At 44.6% G+C, this 18,276-nt stretch overlaps 1 protein-coding gene across 1 annotated transcript in view; it reads left to right on the forward strand.

Moving 5' to 3' along the window:
• Positions 1-18,276, forward strand: part of CREBBP (CREB binding protein) — a 141,026-nt gene that overhangs the window by 101,051 nt on the left and 21,699 nt on the right. Inside the window, exons 19-25 of the mRNA XM_011982564.1 lie at positions 3,362-3,442; positions 5,471-5,527; positions 9,110-9,187; positions 9,507-9,574; positions 15,914-16,064; positions 16,735-16,881; positions 17,823-17,936. Of these exons, the coding sequence (XP_011837954.1) occupies positions 3,362-3,442; positions 5,471-5,527; positions 9,110-9,187; positions 9,507-9,574; positions 15,914-16,064; positions 16,735-16,881; positions 17,823-17,936 (696 nt within the window). The remainder of the gene's footprint in view (positions 1-3,361; positions 3,443-5,470; positions 5,528-9,109; positions 9,188-9,506; positions 9,575-15,913; positions 16,065-16,734; positions 16,882-17,822; positions 17,937-18,276) is intronic.

Genomic DNA, 18,276 nt, shown 5'->3' on the forward strand with positions numbered 1-18,276 from the left:
TGAAACGTCTTATTTCTGTATAGAACTTCATTTTTACTAAACAAAAGTAATGTATTTTGAAGAGTGGAAATGCAAATAAAGGAGTTCCTTGTTATTAGTGATAATTTTTAAAGTGTAGGCGTAGCATTCCTCAGGTGATCACAGGCATGCTCGCTAGAACACTGTGTCTGAGTAGGTTAGCATGTTATCATCCTAAGAAAGCAGTGGCCTGATTCTGTAACAAATACTTTAACTGCTTATGTTTTTATTTTCAACTTTGACTATTTATGAACACTGCAGTGTTCTCATGAATATTTGTCTTGGCACTTGTAGTCCTAAACTGGGCACTTAGAACAATAAAAAATCCTGCAGACCATTTAAGCAAGTGAAACCCTAATATATAAGTGAGCGTATGGTTACGTTTTCACTTGTTTTCATACTTTGCAAATTTGAAAGTAACTCATGTTGGAAAAACTGTTCTTTAGCTTTCCCAGTTAGTATCTATAGATAATATAAATATTATCTATAGATATTCCCAGTTATTCATATGTACTGATATGGTACTTAAAACAATCTGCATTTGAAAACTTACTCCATATATTAAATTACCCTTACAAATAAACTATGCAGTTACATTGTACTAACTTTAGCAACCCTGAAATGCATCATTACTGGATTATGTGAAGTATTTCTCCTTTGCAATTCCATATTCATCAAGCTGCTTCCTTCACACCAGGCAAAATGTCATCTGGGTGCTTAAGTTGAAAAGCAAATTTCTAAATCTTTATGTGTTTCCAGGGAGAATAAAGTGTGGACTAGGTAAGAAGGTAGAGGCAGTCTGGCAATAACGTCTAGCATTCACTGACTGCCAGGGTTGCTCTAGCTGATTTTACTAGTTGGGGGTGACTGCTGTCTGTTCTGTGTGCTTTCTTCATCTCTCAGAACAGTAATAAAGTGAAGCCACGGGCCCCTCTTCCTCCCCTTCTTACACATGAACAGGCTAAATTGTCCGTTTCTCCAGCAGTTTGGGGGCAGACAAGGAGTCTGTTGACATGCTTTGCCTCCCCGGTTCTGATCCTTGGATTTTCCAGGATGAGAGTCAGTTATACAGGAAGAGCCTCAGTTTCCCAGCCACCGCAAGGGTTGCCATTCCACCACCAGTGTCTCCCTCTGTGTCACTTTCTTCGGTGGGAAAAGATGGGTTTATGGTCCTTGTTTCCTGGATGTTGCTGGGCTTGCTGTCCTTGAATAGAAGCAAAGAATTTCTCCAGGATTTTAAAACCATTTAGACTCACCTGTGATTACGATGGGAGTTTCATTTCAGAATGTCTTGAACCGTCCCTTCTAGCTGGCCATAGTGCTGTATGTTTGATTGTAACATGAATGGAGCTCTCAATTTGGAGTTTTACTTATAAAAGGGAAGTATTGGGGATTGAGGGAATGTCTTTTTTGCATATCGTTTTGGTTGCCACTGAATTGGTTTATAGTTTCTGTACTTTAATTCCTTCTTGCCAGTGATGACCATGCCCTCCTGCACATGGAAGTTCTTCTCCATACAGGATTTTAGGATATTTACAAAATAGTGAATGGCCAGAATATTGCTGTTGTTCATTCAGGAAAAAAAAAAAAAAATATTTAAAGAAAAACATTAATCTGCCTGTTCCCTGTCAGAGTTTTAAATCCTGACATAATTTATTAGTTGAGTTAGTCCCAAATAAATTAGTCCCAGCAAGAAACCTTCATTAATCCAGTGAATCTGTCATGTTCCTCATCAACCAAACGCAAAAAAAATGGCTCATCTTGAGATGTTGTGCATGCTCTGAAATTGTATGCTTTAAAATGTGCTGTGTGTGTGGGGTTAGTGAAATACAGCAGACAAAATGCTCAGTATATTGAATTAAGATTAGATTTGGGACTTGTGGGGGACCTGTCCTAGTGGTGGTGAACTGGCCACACGGTGGCCCACACCTCAGTCTCCTGTAGCCGTGTGAATGCGCAAGTGAGTGAGACTGCAGCTGCCGTGTCCCGTTCTGCACTTGGTGGTTCAGCCTGGCGCTCGAGTCCTGTCGCACTGTTTTTAATACTAATCCTTCCTGGCATCTCGTAGACGTAGTTTTGAGCACTAAACCGCATTCGTGCTGCCGTTGCTACCTGACACTCATTCTTCTCGCTTGTGTGATCCACCTCCGCCCGCTTGTTTATTTTTACGGTATTCTTGTGTACTCGTGTCGTTTTATGCAGCATCAGCCTGCATTTCTGTTGATTTCTCATTTATGTTCTTTCCAAACATTTAGTAGTTTTTATTTTAATTGTTCGTATTTGATAGCTTGAGCCCAGGCTCTATATTGTCTTACAAGAAATTGGGGTGATGGATAATTTCTCAAATGCAGATTGTTCTTTAAAGATTAACTCTAAATTCACTTAACTTGGATTGCCCCCAAGTCAGAACAGTCATTGGCTAAGTCTCTCCGATTGATGGATGATTGGTCCCAGTACCAAAAATGTCACATCAAAGCTTAGAATTGAATTTTCAAAGATTGTTCATGGATTTACATATATTGTATTTCTTATACAATATATCACATTTCTTACTCTGTATATTCATATTGATAAATGGGTGGAAAGTCTTTGACCCTGACTGCATTTATGTTAAATGTTTGTCTAGAATATGGATTTGGTTTCATTTGTATTGTAACACAATTAACTGAATGATTAACATGAAAAAAAAAAAAACAGGAAAAAATTAAAATCAGTTCTGGGTGCTCAGCATTTTCATGCATTTAAAGATCTGGCTTAATACCGGAAATAAAATCTCTGAATTGCTGTCAAGCATAAATTTTCCATTTTGAAAAATAAAGCTATTTCAGTTTAAATTGCTTTTTTAAGGCCTTTTGTCAGACTGTTTTGTTCAAGTAAATTTTTCCATCTCAAACCCTAGAGTTATATTTGACTTTCTCTGAGTAAGAACAAAATTCAGATTCCTAAATTTGGGCTCCATGCAATTCTAGTATTAACAACTCCTTGAAAACATTTGCCTCTTGGAGCCGGACCGAGCCTGTCGTTGTTAGTGATGATGGCCTGTGATGTGTGCAATGAGACCGAATGCTAATCAATGCTTTGCCTTGGCTTTCTGCTCTGTGTTGTCTTGGTGTCTGCGTCTTACCTCTGTGTCTGTGCTATTTGTTCCCTTCCTTGTTCTCTAATCCTGCCTTTCCCCACCTGCCCCCTGTTCCTTTCATTGTCCTCACTGACCCATCAATCAACCAACAACGCCCCCCCTTCGTCGTGGTGCTCTGCCCTGCTCTGATTGGTGGCTTCGTTGCTTGGGTGGCTGTGTGTTATGATGGACCAGTTCACCCAAGTATGGCCTTCTTGCTGACAGGTATCATTTCTGTGAGAAGTGTTTCACAGAGATCCAGGGCGAGAATGTGACCCTGGGTGACGACCCTTCACAGCCCCAGACGTAAGTACCGTCCTGTCATTTTTTCTGGGGTGAGGGAGGGTGACCTTAAATTGTTTTTTCCTCTTACCAATGACTGTAAGGAAAGTACCACTGCCATTTTGACTTTCATGCAATGTTTTTTGGTTTTTTGTTTTTGAGACAGGTTTTCATTCTGTCACCTGAGTGGTGTGCAGTGGCACCATCTCAACTCGTTCAAGCAATCCTCCTTTCTCAGCCTCTCAAGTAGCTGGGATTACAGGGGCACGCCACCATACCCAGCTAATTTTTTGTATTTTTTGTAGAGACGAGGTCTCGCCATGTTGCCCAAGCTGGTCTTAAACTCCTACACTGAAGCACAATCCACCTGCCTGGGCCTTCCAAAGTGCTGAGATTACAGTGTGTAGTGTTGTGGGGTTTATTTCATATTAATTATGCTCGCATTTAATTTGAATATGTGTATACATACACATTTACACTGAAAAATGTGTTTTGGCTGAACCACAGTGCCACTTCTGCCTTTATCATTCAAGGCAGTGGTACTATGGCTTACCACTGTAGACCACTGCTCTCTCTTGACCTTGGTTTGTCTTTTCTTCTAAAATAATTGGTTTTTCCTAGTTGTTGTCAAACTTCCATTTTGGGGAATTATAAATTTTCTTTATTTTAATTTTTATTTTTTTAAATAGGGTCTCACTGTGTTACCCGGGCTGGTCTCGAGCTCTTGGCCTCAAGCAGTCCTCCTGCCTTGGCCTTCCAAAGTACTGGGACCACCATGCCCGACCATGTAAATTTTCAGTTATACCTGAGAAACCAGGTAGCCCCATTAACAGAACTGGCAGTAGCAAAAAATGCGTTTGGTGTACATGCCCTGCCCTTTACATTTAGTTTATCTCTACTTAAACCTCCATCCTTTCAGTTGCTGAGCTCTAATGCAGATTAATGGATTCCAGTACCCCATTTTTTGGCCTAAAGTATAAATGTGTCTCCTTCCCTCACTAGTGCTTTCTTTACCTATTGTTTATCGGCTCCAAAGTGGACAGGTATGACTTTGTTAGTTCATTCCTGCACAGGATTAAACTTTTATTTCCAGTGTTTATTATCCAGCAGTTACCTTCGAGTGATAGAATGGCGTGTGTGTGGCAAGAAAAAGCAAATGCACAAATTGTGTTATCAACTCATTTCTATGCTTGAAATATCTAAAAACCTGCCAGCCACCCACCGCATCTGCCCAGGTCTACCGTTTCCTCTTCGTCAGACTGAGTTCCCTAGTCTTCCATGATTCCTAGCACCCTACCCACAGTGTGACTTACCCAACAGAAAGGAAGGCTTTGCCACAAGAGCGGTTTCCAGCAGTGTAGGCACTTACGCTCTACCATTTTCTTTGTTTAAATGCAGGAAAAAACCTAACTTGTAAGACATACAAACCAAAGTGACTGAAATTCTACATTTTTAATTTATTTCCCTTGTCATCTTAATTCTCTTTAGTTGTGTGATTAATAATTGGATTGTTGCTTGAGCAACATAGTGAGACCCCCATCTCTACAAAAAATGAAAAAAACTTAACAGGTCGTGGTGGTTTGTATCTGTAGTCCCAGCTACTTAGAACCGGGGTGAGTTTGAATTCAGCCTGGGCAACATAATGAGACCCCCATCTCCACAAAAAATCAAAAAATTAGCCAGTCGTGGTGGTGCATTCCTATAGTCCCAGCTACCCAGGAGGATCACTTGAGCCTTGGAGGTTAAGGCTGCAGTGAGCCATGATCGCGGCACTGCACTCCAGCCTGAGCAGCAGAGCAAGACCCTGTCTCTGAAAAAAAAGAAAGAAAAGAAAAGAAATGGTAGTAGAATATGTGGAAAAAGAAATTGTAGTGTTCTGAGAAATTAAATTTTCTGTTCATTCCGTTATTATATGTACTTGAGATTTTAAAGGACCATCATGTCTTTTTGTTTGAAGAACTAGTTACAAAATCACATTCCAGAGACCCTATAGTTTATACTCAACAGATAAATTTTAGTTAATACAACATGTTTTCTTTTTTTTAAAACAAGGACAATTTCAAAGGATCAGTTTGAAAAGAAGAAAAATGATACCTTAGACCCCGAACCGTAAGTATATAGCTATTTCTTTTTTACTTTTAATTTTGGTATGAAATTGGTAAAGTTACTCCTTATGGAGTGGGTTGTGGGTAAAAACATTGGAAAGATGTTGCAATAAGTGGAATTTCTGGTGTGAGGTTATCTTTTAGATATAGGTTCTTTTTAAACTTAAACAAAATATGTATGTCTCTGTAACTTGTTCTCTACTGGATTTTAACAATGATAAAATTAAATAGATGTTTCAGTTCTATGAAAACCTCTCTAATAATTTGGTCATGGGTGTCTTTAAGAAGCCATTTAGTATGAATCTTTAGAGACCAAAGGTAGGAATATTTGGTGGGATAGTACTAGTAGTATCATTTAAAGGGAAATACCAGAAAGAAAATCTCTTGGAAACTGCTTTCTCAAATAATGTAAAGCTTGGTGCATGTTCTTGCCATTGTTAAGCACTTTCTACAGTGATGAATGAGAGTGTTGCATTTGCTAACCTTGCTTCATAACAGCCCCTAAAGAGATGCCAGAATTTCTTCAGTGTGGTAGCCTCTTCCCAGGTCCCCAGTGTAAAGTTCTGAGGGCACTCCAAATTGGCATGGCAATACTGGCTATGTTTTGTCCCCACGGTGAGCACAGGCTCCAGGAGCATTGGCTGCTTGGGAAATGTGGGCTGTGACTCAGGCAAAGCAAGAAACAGATCCTGCTCTCCCTATCCTGACCCTCTCACTCCAAGGAAGCCAGTGGCTAGAGTGGCAGGCACAGATTTCTACCGAGGCCACCTCTGGAAACCTAGCTTGACTTTCAGCAGGTTATTTCATCTCTCCCAGCACCTGGTACACAGACAGGACGACGATGTGAAATCCTAGAGCTGTAGTCTTGGTGAGATGGCAGGGCAGAGCGCCCACCCCTCTCGTGACCAGCAGATCGTTTTTCCTGACTTTCTACCTTTCTTTTCACATTGTGTCTTTCTCTCCGTGGCTTTATAGTTTCATTATGATTTATATCTACTTCTCTTTTCCACCCCACCCCCCGAGATGAGTGTTGCTCTGTCCCCCAGGCTGTAGAGCAGTAGCACGATCTCAGCTCACTGCAACCTCCGCCTCCCGGGTTCAAGCAGTTCTCTGCCTTGGCCTCCCAAGTGGCTGGGATTACCAGCCTAGCTAATTTTTTTGTGTTTTTAGTAGAGATGGGGTTTCACCATCTTGACCAGGCTGGTCTTGAACTCCTGACCTCGTGATCCACCCATCTTGGCCTCCCAGAGTGCTGGGATTACAGGCGCGAGCTACCGTGCCTGGCCGACTTATATCTACTTTTTAATTTCAAAATATATTACATTCAAGTAGTAGGTGCCAGGCAGAGGGAATACATGGATGGGTAAAGGGGTCTCCTTCTTCATGCTGATTGTAGTCTAGAGAGACAGCTGGGTAATGGCACAGCCTGCAGCAGGAGACAGTGCAAGTGAGTCCCAGACAGAAGGGACCCCGCCTGGGCAGAGTGGCATCATCACAGTTGGGCCTGGTTTCCTGGACAAGGTGACTTGTGTTGAAGCTGCAGAGCATTCTAGAAACAAAGACATGAAAGAACACAGGTTGCTCAATAAAACTACAAGTCCCCTAGAGTGGGTGGTTGGTAGGCAGAGATTAACTTCGTGAAGGGCCATTTCACTGTCTCTTGACAATAGACTTTATCCTATAATGTGCTGAGAAGGTTTTGAAGAATAGCATTGGTTCTAATGTAGGAAGGTCACCCTTGGTCTGTGAGGTGAATTGATCAGAAGAGGAAAGACATTGTTCTCTAGTAGAGAAATTAGTTAAGAGACACAAAGCAGCAGGAGGCAAGAAACTGAAACCCTAATTAAAGCAAGAGTTTTTGGAGCCAGGCAGGGGGGCTTGTTGGCGGGCTGAGGGAAGGGGAGCCACCTAGTTGGCCAATAATAATTGGGAGTGAGAGAAAGGGGGAAATTCAAAATGGATGTCATGGGGTCTAGAATACACAGTGCTTTGTTTGGATTTTGTTTGTTTGTTGTTTTTGAAACAGGGTCTTGCTGTGTCACCCAGGCTGGAGTGCAGTGGTGCAATCATAGCTCACTGCAGCCACAACCTCCCAGACTCAAACCTCCTCCCAGCTCAGCCTCCTAAGTAACTGGGACTACAGGCGCACACCACCATGCCCAGCTAATTTTTTAATTTTTTGTAGAGACGGGGTGTCCATATTTTACCCAGGCTGGTCTTAAACTCCCGGTAAAACAATCCTTCCACCTCAGCCTCTCCACATGCTAGAATTACAGGTGTGAGCCACTGTACCTGGCCCAAGTGTAGTTTTGGGGGGCACTCCTTTTCCCTGACATGGGAGGGAATAGTTGAGAGCAGGGGACCTTTGGAGACGGCACAGGAATTGAGGAAGTTCTTAGCCCCAACCTTTGAAATTCTTAGCATAAGGGAAGAGCTCAGTGACTGGGTTTTCAAAGACAGGGCTTGTGGAGGACAGCACTGGAGGAAAGGAGTGCAGATTCAGAACAACTGCCACGTGGAAGGCAGAGGGAGCCAGACGGAGCTGGGTTGTCAGAGAGTGCCACAGGACCGTGAACGGGTGCCGCCATGGTTTCACAGTTTTGTGTGTGTGTCTTTTCTTTCCCTCCAGCAGACTGGGCAGAGAAGCCTGATGAGGGTAGACCCATGGCTAAGGGCTTGCATAGCACATGCAATGGACAGATTAAGGGAACAAGGGCAGGGGCACACTGTAGAGGAGCCATAGCTCAGAGCTCAGAAGCACAGAGGGAGTCACATTACTCACCAGTCCCTTCAGCCCCTCCTCGGAGGTATGCATTGTGGAGGCAGCAAGGGAGGGAGCTGACAAAAACCAAAGGTCTGACCTCAAGGCATCTTGGCATTTAAGATTCCTGGGTAAGCCAGTTCCTGGAGGTGACGGAGCTCTGGTGAGCCGTGGTTGTGGGCTGCCATAGAACAGTGTGGAGGATTTGTGGGGAATGGGTGGTCCATCCTCTCGCTTCACCAGTGTTTACTTGAACAAACCCCTGTCAACTTACCAGTAGGCCTGACACGTTCCACCCTTTTGTAACTGACTCCAAACTGGTGTTTTTGTGCCTCCGGCCTAGCGTGGCTGCTCTGAACTGGCCATGTTTCCCATTAGTATCCTAAACAATTTTAGACTTAAGAGCACATGTTTAGAATGCTAAAAGTATTGTTCTCTATTTTTTAAGTCAGTTTAGGCATGTGAAATCACCTAGAGAAGGCATTGTTCTTGAAAATGTGTAGTAGTGTCAGAAATACCGGCCTGTGAGATATGTATTTGTCACAGCAGTTTTTAAAAATAAAGTTTCCTTTCTGGTTGCAAAGGGAGATTGGGAGAAAAGAGGAATGAAGCACTTGTACAAAGAAAAGAAGAAAGCTTTTTCCTATAGAAGATATCATATGGATGCATTGTAAAATATAGCTGAATCAGCCAACTCATGCATTAATGTCAGCACTACTCAAAGTAACCCAGAGAACAAGGTGTGGATGCACACACAGACATCTACTAGTGACTCTGGTCGTGTGGTTCCGTGTGCTTTAACAGTGCGCCTTCTTTGTCTCCTAGTTTCGTTGATTGCAAGGAGTGTGGCCGGAAGATGCATCAGATTTGTGTTCTGCACTATGATATCATTTGGCCTTCAGGGTAAGTAGTTTCCCCTGGCCTGGAGGGCATTTCTACACAGAGCCAATGGTGGGGCAGTTGCAGTGGCTGCTGCATCTCATTCATTGTTGTCAGCAAGAATTCAACAATTAAGAGAGATGGCAGTTGGTTCTAAATTTAAGTTCTGAGTGTTTGTCTGCTTTAGGAATTGTGGCATCAAAGCAGTCTGCCTCTTCACTCTTTAATTTTATAATAATAATGTGATTTAAACTGCCAACAAAATATCTGAATGCTGCATTTTGTTGGTTTGACAATTTACATCATTATATACAGTCTCATCATACCACTATTATTTTTGCAGTTTTGTGTGCGACAACTGCTTGAAGAAAACTGGCAGACCTCGAAAAGAAAACAAATTCAGTGCTAAGAGTAAGTTTGGGGAAGCTTTCTGTTTCCGGGACTGCACATTTTAGAAACTTGTAGAAATTGTCCCCATTGTCCTTTGGTTCCTCTCAACACATGGTTTTGAGGTTTGGTTGTCAAAGATTTTTGTGAGTTTTTTCCCCAGTACTTTGTATTTTTCTTGTCTCATCCTTAAGGAGAGCCAGGCCAGTCATGAGGGTAAGAACGCAAGAATGTTCTTCAGGGGCTTCACTGAGAATAGGCAGCACAGCTGTGAGTCCCTGAAGTCTGTGTTTCTCAGAATGGTCATCTCAGCCACAGGACTGCTGAGCACGGGTCTTGGAGCAGGACTGGCAGCCTTGGGCTGTGGATCTTCACCGAGTGTAAAACCTCTCAGTCCACCCTTAAAGGGAATATTTAGCTTGATTGTTATTCAGCTTTTATGATCCAGTGCATGTTTTAGATGAAAGGTTAGGTGTACAGTAAACTTTGTAAATTCTCAGAGAATATTTGTCAACAGATTATTCTCAAGTGGCTTTGACCTAAGACCCCTCACCCCTCGTGCGTGCGTGTGTACACACTGGGGTAGTGTTGGCCAGCCCTGTCTAACCCTGGGCCCTTTGTGGGCTGTCATGGGTCCGTCCCATGGGTGCTGGGTTCTGCTACAGTGGAGCATGAGCCATGACCCCTGGGAACCAGCTGCCACCCTGGGAGTAGGAGCCTGGCCTGCATGTGGACTGACTGGACATGTTTCTGCAGCTGGTGGTGCCTGTGCAGAAAAAGAACAACCTGTTACTGCTAGAAGTAACTTTGTATGAGTAGACTTTCTTTTTTTTAATTTGAGACAGTCTTGCTCTGTCGCCAGGCTGGAGTGCAGTGGTGCAATCTCAGCTCACTGCAACTTCCGCCTCCCGGGTTCAAGTGATTCTCCTGCCTCAGCCTCCCAAGTAGCTGGGACTACAGGCGCCCGCCACCATGCCCAGCTAATTTTTGTATTTTTACTAGAGACGGGGTTTCACCATGTTGGGTTGGCCAGGATGTTCTCAATCTCTTGACCTTGTGATCTGCCCGCCTCAGCCTCCCCAAGTGCTGGGATTACAGCCGTTAGCTACCGCACCCGGCTCACTTTTTTATTTTTTTAAAGACCGCATTGTTTTCAAAAGTTTATGATTATTTAATCTTTATAATAGAGTCAATTCTCAAGTCTTGGGATGGCCTTCTGCAGCTTGACATGCCGGGCTGTCCTTTTGCTGAGTTAACCAGCAAAACCACACAAGAAGGACAACTGCAGCAGCGTTCTAACGTTCACTTGCCTGCTGCTCCCTACAGCTGTCACCTTTCTGTGGCAGGACAGGTGACTGGCATGTTGCTCAGGAGATCCCCAACAGAACCAGGGTCATTTGGGGAGCTCAGAGTAGAAGAGAGATGGAAATGCTGGGATGTACCATGCACTGGGGGAAGGGGAGGAGGAAGCTACCTGTAGACTTGAGACTGAGTCCTAAAGTTCAAACTCTGTTGTTAACCAACATCCAAAGTTATCCTATAGCTTACACTGCTTTTGTTAAATTTTTTGAAATACCACTCATTGATAAACTATCATAATACTTAGCTCAGTTTCTCAACTGAGCCACTATTGACATTTCAGGCCAGGTAATCCTCTGTTTTGAGGGCTGTCCTGTGCATTATAGGATTTTAGCAGCATCCCTGGCCTCTACTCACTTAGTGCCAGTAACACCTTCCTCACATAATGAAATGACCAACAAATTCATTATGTCTGTCAAAAATGTCTCCAGACATTGCCAGATGTCCCCTGGAGGAGGGGCACAGTTGCTTCCATTTGAGAGGCCCTGCTTCAGAGGATTCATTCTGAATGAGTTCACTAATACATTTGAGCAAATTGGAAGTTCTTCCCTGGGCCAGAGGCTCAGTAGCCAAAACAGAATTACCCAGAGAACTAGACCTCCATAGAACAGTCATTGCCTGGAAGAGGCAGGAGGTGACTAGGGGGAATGACACAAGTGGCCCCAGAGCGGGTCCGGTCCCACTCCCACTCCAGCATCCAGAAAGACCCATGGGCATTCGGTGGATGAGCCCAAGATCTAGAAATGGAACATTACAGGAGAAAAGGGCCTAGGAGACTAGAGGTAGCTCTACTCTGTCGGTGTGAGCTTGTGTCAGCACAGGGGTTGTGGTGTGTGTGATCACAGAGTGAAGGTATGCTTCCTTAATCTTGCATTGAAAACCACCTCCTTCGCATACACCATACGCAAAATCAAATTCAGGTAGATTAAAAGCGAGAAAAGTAAACAAAACTACAAATGCATTCAGGATAAAAGTAAGGTAATAATTTTACTGTGTTGAGTTATGAAAAGCCTTCCTTAAAAAGATACAACCCAGCAATGAGAAAGGAAAAGGCACAAAAGGCCCGTCATGCGCCATGGATGAAAATGTAAGTTGAATGCCAGAAAGCGAGGGGTACAATTTAAAGTGTTCATTTTTAGATTTAGCAAGTCTACTTTCACACATGTATCCTATAAAAATATTTGCACATATGCATAAAGGCACATACAAGGACATAACTGCAGCAGTGGCAAGGAGTAATGAAAAAGTAGCAACAGCGGCCAAATCAAGTGATAACAGAAAAGAAGGCAGCACCGTGAGGAAGGTGGCACTGTGTGCACTGCAGGTAGCATGGCCTGCCCCTAGACCCCTGTGCTGTCTGAGGCCACATCTGGAGTATGCAGCCATACATGGATCACAGGTGTCAAATAGCGAAGTTACTATGGAAGAGTGTTTGTTTGTTTTTTGAGACAGAGTCTTGCTCTGTCACTCAGACTGGAGTGCAGTGGCGCGATCTCAGTTCACTGCAAGCTCTACCTTCCAGGTTCACGCCATTCTCCTGCCTCAGCCTCCCAAGTAGCTGGGACTACCGGCGCCTGCCAACACACCCGGCTAATTTTTTTTTTTTTTTTTTGTATTTTTAGTGGAGGCGGAGTTTCACCGTATTAGCCGGGATGGTCTCGATCTCCTGACCTCATAATCCGCCCACCTCGGCCTCCCAAAGTACTGGGATTTACAGGTGTGAGCCACCATTCCAGGCAGAGTGTGTTTTGTTTTAATATATATACATATGAAAATATGTATTTTCGCTGGGCGCAGTGGCTCACGCCTGTAATCCCAGCACTTTGGGAGGCTGAGGCAGGTGGATCACGAGGTCAGGAGATCGAGACCATCCTGGCTAACACGGTGAAACCCTGTCTCTACTAAAAATGCAAAAAATTAGCCGGGCGCGGTGGTGGGCACCTGTAATCCCAGCTACTCGGGAGGCTGAGGCAGGAGAATGGTGTGAACCCTGGAGGCGGAGCTTGCAGTGAGCCGAGATTGCGCCACTGCACTCCAGCATGGGCGACAGAGCGAAACTTCGTCTCAAAAAAAAAAAAAAGAAAAGAAAATATGTATTTTCCCCATGAGAAGGTGTATCGCTAAAATTTTTATTTCTGAGTGTGCTGGCTCCTCTACCCCCTACATGTGCCTTCCTGCACACAACACGTTGTTGGTTCTTGGCAGCTGTTTAAATGTCTCTTTATATAGTACAGTTAATTTAGGTGATTTGAAGAAAAAAGTAAAGACCTAATGTAAAAGGTTGATTCTGGCCACTCATGGTGGCTTACGCCTATAATCTCAGCACTTTGGGAGGCTGAGGCAAGAGGATCACTGGAGCCCAGGATGTCGAGGCTACAGTGAACTAAGATCGTGTCATTGCACTCCAGCCTGGGCGACAGAACAAGACCCTGTCTCAAAAAAAAAAAAAAGGTCAATTCCTTGTGTTTGCTGTTTGAAAATGGTAGTGTGTGGGGCCACCCTTTCACATGGGGAAAGAGACAAGATATTGGTGTTTGCTGCAATGTGGCCCTTCTTAGCCGTGTCTAACTTTCTTAGCTGGAAGCCACTTCGTTTGGGAGCAAAACTGGTCAGCAGTTGCACAAGGGTAAGAATGCAATAATGTTCTTCAGGGGCTTCACTGAGAATAGGTAGCATAGCTGTGAGTTCCTGAAGTCTGTGTTTCTCAGAATGGTCATCTCAGCCACAGAACTGCTGAGCACAGAGCTCGGAGCAGGACTCGCAGCCTTCGTGGAGTGTAAAACGTTTCAGTCCAACCTCCCCCACCTTTTTTTTTTTCTGAGCCGGAGTCTCATTCTGTCACCCAGGCTGGAGTGCAGTGGCGCCATCTCGGCTCACTGCAAGCTCCACCTCCCAGGTTCACGCCATTCTCCTGCCTCAGCCTCCTGGGTAGCTGGGACTACAGGCGCCCGCCACCACACCTAACTTCTTTTTTCCTTTGTATTTTTAATAGAGACGGGGTTTCACCATGTTGGCCAGGATGGTCTCGATCTCCTTACCTCATGATCCACCCACCTCAGCCTCCCAAAGTGTTGGGATTACAGGCGCGAGCCACCACGCCCAGCCCACCTTCCCCTTATTTTTATAGTTTTGCCAACTTTTACATTTCCGTGGAGTTTTTATTTCTTTGCCATTGTACTTTTTTTTTTTTTTTTTTTTTTTAGAGACAGAGACAGAATTTTGCCCTTGTTGCGCAGGCTGGAGTGCGATGGCGCGATCTCTGCTCACCACAACCTCCACCTCCCCGGTTCAAGCGATTCTTCTCCCTCAGCCTGCCAAGTAGCTGGGATTACAGGCATGCGCCACCACGCCTGGCTAATTTTGTATTTTTAGTAGAGACAGGGTTTCTCCATGTTGGTCAGGCTGGTCTTAAACTCCCGACCTCAGGTGATCCGCCTGTCTCAGCCTCCCAAAATGCTGGAATTAAAGGTGTGAGCTATCGTGCCTGGCCTAATTTTACATGTTTAGTGAAGATGGGGTTTCACCATGTTGGCCAGGCTGATCTGGAACTCCTGACCTCAGGTGATCCATTCACCTCAGCCTCCCAAAGTGCTGGGATTACTGTGCCCAGCTTAATTTTGTATTTTTAGTAGAGATGGGGCTTCTCCGTGTTGGTCAGGCTGGTCTCGAACTCCTGACCTCAGGTGATCCGCTTTCCTCGGCCTCCCAAAGTGCTAGTATTATAGGCGTGAGCCATCACGTCCAGTCTAATTTAGCACTGTTAGCAGTGATGGGGTTTCACCATGTTGGCCAGGCTGGTCTCGAACTCCTGACCTCAAGTGATCCATTCGCCTCAGCCTCCCAAAGTGTTAGGGTTACAGGCGTGAGCCACCATGCCTGGCTTAATTTTGTATTTTTAGTAGAAACAGGGTTTCTCCATGTTGGTCAGACTGGTCTCGAACTCCCAACCTCAGGTGATCTGCCTGCCTCGGCCTTCCAAAGTGCTGGGATTACAGGCGTGAGCCACTGTGCCCAGCCACATATTTCTTTTCAAATCATTTTTATTCAGGTACAACGTACCCAAAAAGCAGCACCACTGATTTGTTTATTGCAGCAAAATGAAATTTAGAAGTTTGGTCTAAATTTTCCAGCTCACTAAGGAATCTTCTAAAATTCCCAATTTTCCTATTTCTAACTAACATAGGAAATATTTGAAAGCCAGTACAGAAAGAAACGTCTTTTAAAATCTCATTGTCTATAAGTAATCACTAAGAACCTTTTGCAACTTTCCCTTATAGTTTTTTAACCTGTGTATGAGGAGTTCTCTGTACTGATATAATGTCCTGCCACTGGGCAGCTCCTGTGACAGTAGCCACCCGGGGTTGGCCCTGGGTGAGGAGGGGTGCAACAGGGAGGGGAGCCCAGGAAAGGCTGCCCTCATCAAGGATCGGAAACTTCATTCATGCACCACACGAGGCGGTGGCTCAGGGCAGGCTTGGAGGCCAATACTTTGCCGGCTCCTGAGGCACCAGGCAGGCTGTGGCCAGAGCTTGATTTGTCAGCCCTAGAACATTCCATGCTCATGTCAGACTCTGTAGTAGGGACTTTCTCCTCAGAGCTGGGCAGGAGGAGCCCACTGAGGGTGTGCCATCTCTGCCCTCCAGGGAAAGCAGGAGGCATCTCGTTCTAATAGCAATAGGGAAACATCCCTCTGCACCACCCTAGAGCCCCTGTCAATTTTGGGCCCACCTCTGTAGCTCTTCTGCCCCATACTATTAGCAAAAGATGCAGGTTACCTGGGCACGTAAACAGTTTTCAGGAGTGAAGTGCCTGAGATCCCAGAGTCCACCTTTCCCTTATGTAACACTCCTGTCACAGGACAGATCAGATTTCTTCCATGTTTGGAGAACATTAGTCCTTTAAAATATCAGCCTGTGCTGCAAAGTGGGGTGGATTCTGTAGTCTCAGTCACTTTCTCAGCAGTGCTGCTGAAGCCTTCTCACCTGCTCCTTCTGGACTTCCTAGGGCTACAGACCACGAGACTGGGAAACCACTTGGAAGACCGAGTGAACAAATTTTTGCGGCGCCAGAATCACCCTGAAGCCGGGGAGGTTTTTGTCCGAGTGGTGGCCAGCTCAGACAAGACGGTGGAGGTCAAGCCCGGGATGAAGTCACGGTCAGTGTGCCTGCTCTCTACAGTGCTCTGCGAGCAGTCCCCACTCCCGCTTACCAGAGCCTGCTTTCTGCAAAGCTCTTGGGTTTGATGTCATCCTTCAAAGACTTTGCAGCGCAAACGTGTGCAGTAGCTCCCTCAGTCTCGGTTGTCCTGTTTGGATTTCAGTTACCCGATAACAGTGCAGTAAGCTATTTCAAGAGAGAGAGACCACATAGCATATTACAGTATACTGTTTTTATAATTGTCGTTTTATTATTACTTATTAATCTCTTGCGGTGCCTAATTTATAAATTAAAATTTTGTCACCAGTACAGATGCATAAGAAAAAACACAGAGGTTGATAACTGTCCACGGTTTCCAGCATCCACTGGTGGTCTTGGAACATACACCCCATGGATAAGGGGGACTGCTGTATATAGCCAGTCCTACTCAGAATCCCGTATTTCATTCACAGTGGTGCAGTTCTCTAGTGAGGGAAACTGGTCAGAAAGCAGGCACTCCCCGCTCCAGGGCTGATTGGCCCATAGGGAGGACTCCAAGCCACGGTCTGAGGAGGTGGACATGCCTCCGCTCATCTGCAGCGGCCAGAGTTAGAGGAGCAGGCCTGGTGTGCAGAAGCACTTTGTTAGCAACAGCCTTTGTAAATGTCGGACTCTGACTTTTGTTTCAGGTTTGTGGATTCTGGGGAGATGTCTGAATCTTTCCCATATCGAACCAAAGCGCTGTTTGCTTTTGAGGAAATTGACGGCGTGGATGTCTGCTTTTTTGGAATGCACGTTCAAGAATACGGCTCTGATTGCCCCCCTCCAAACACGAGGTAGTTTTCCAGCTCCTTCCGGGGCGTGTCATTCAGTGAGCTGTGTTAGGGTAGACCAGGGCTCTTAAGTGTCCCAGAGGAGCCTGTGAGCCTTCATAGGGGATTAAAGTAAATCAAACCACAATTAACTAACCAAAGTAGTTAGTTTTGTTTGCCATTAAACTAGCGGGAAATGAACTGTTGAGCTGACTGCAGTAAGCGTCTGTGTGTGTGGTGAGTCTGTGTGAGTCCCGGTCTTATCTAAGGCAGGTAAACCTGGGGAGTTGGAATGGGGCAGTCTGGTACCTGCACAGAGGAAGTAGCTGTGCCATGAGGGACTTCATGTGCCATCAGGAATCTGGGCAAGAGAGAACTAAAAGTGGCTTTTCTCATTTTGCCCCAACTGTGGCTCTCTGTGCCGAGTGGTGCCATTCATCCTTTTGTTCAATGACGAAAACTGAATTCCATTTAACTAGTTGGCAGCAGAGTTGGTAACCAGTTTTTTTTGTTTTTTTGTGCGTTTTTTTGGTTGTTTTGTTTGTTTATCACATCCTTTTTGTGGCCAGTGTAAATACCGTCAAAACAAAAACTGGCCATGGGCAGTGGCTCACACCTATAATCACAGCACTGTGGGAGGCCTAGGTGGGAGGATCACTGGAGCACAGGAGTTTGGGACAAGTCTGGGCAACAAAGTGAGACCCTGTCGCTACAAAAAATAAATTATCTGGGCATGGTGGTTCATGCTTTGTCATCCTAACTACGTGGGCGTCTAAGGCAGGAGGATTGCTTGAGCCCATGAGGTTGAGACTGCAGTGGGCTGTGACTGCACCACCTCATTGCAGCCTGAATGGCAGAGTGAGACCCTGTCTAAAAATTAAACTTCCAGGGTGTTTTTTGTTGCTTGTATTTGATTTCAAATTTGAGGGGATACCCTGAGTTAAACATGTGCCTCCTTCCCACAGGCGTGTGTACATTTCTTATCTGGATAGTATTCATTTCTTCCGGCCACGTTGCCTCCGCACAGCTGTTTACCATGAGATCCTTATTGGATATCTAGAGTATGTGAAGAAATTGGGGTGAGTTTGGATTAAATTATTTGGAACTAGTTAAAACCATTTTTTACTGTTTGTTTATTCTGTGACATAATGGGTGTTTTCAGTTTTATATGTTTTTATTTTTACATCCTGAGATTAATTCAGAATCTCCAAAGCACCCCTTTCCAGGTGCTCCCGGAGCCTCACAGATCTGGCTCCTGGGCACGTAGCAAGCTCTTTCCCTACCTTTACCTTCTTTTCATTCCTTTTTTTTTTTTTTTTTTTTTCCTTTATTGAGGCAAAATTTATATATCATAGAATTCCCCTTTTTCGGATGTATGACTCAGTGGTTTTTAGTAACTTTACCCATTAGTGCAAGTAT

This window comes from Mandrillus leucophaeus, unplaced genomic scaffold (assembly GCF_000951045.1).
Source record: "Mandrillus leucophaeus isolate KB7577 unplaced genomic scaffold, Mleu.le_1.0 Scaffold240, whole genome shotgun sequence".
NCBI lineage: Eukaryota > Metazoa > Chordata > Mammalia > Primates > Cercopithecidae > Mandrillus > Mandrillus leucophaeus.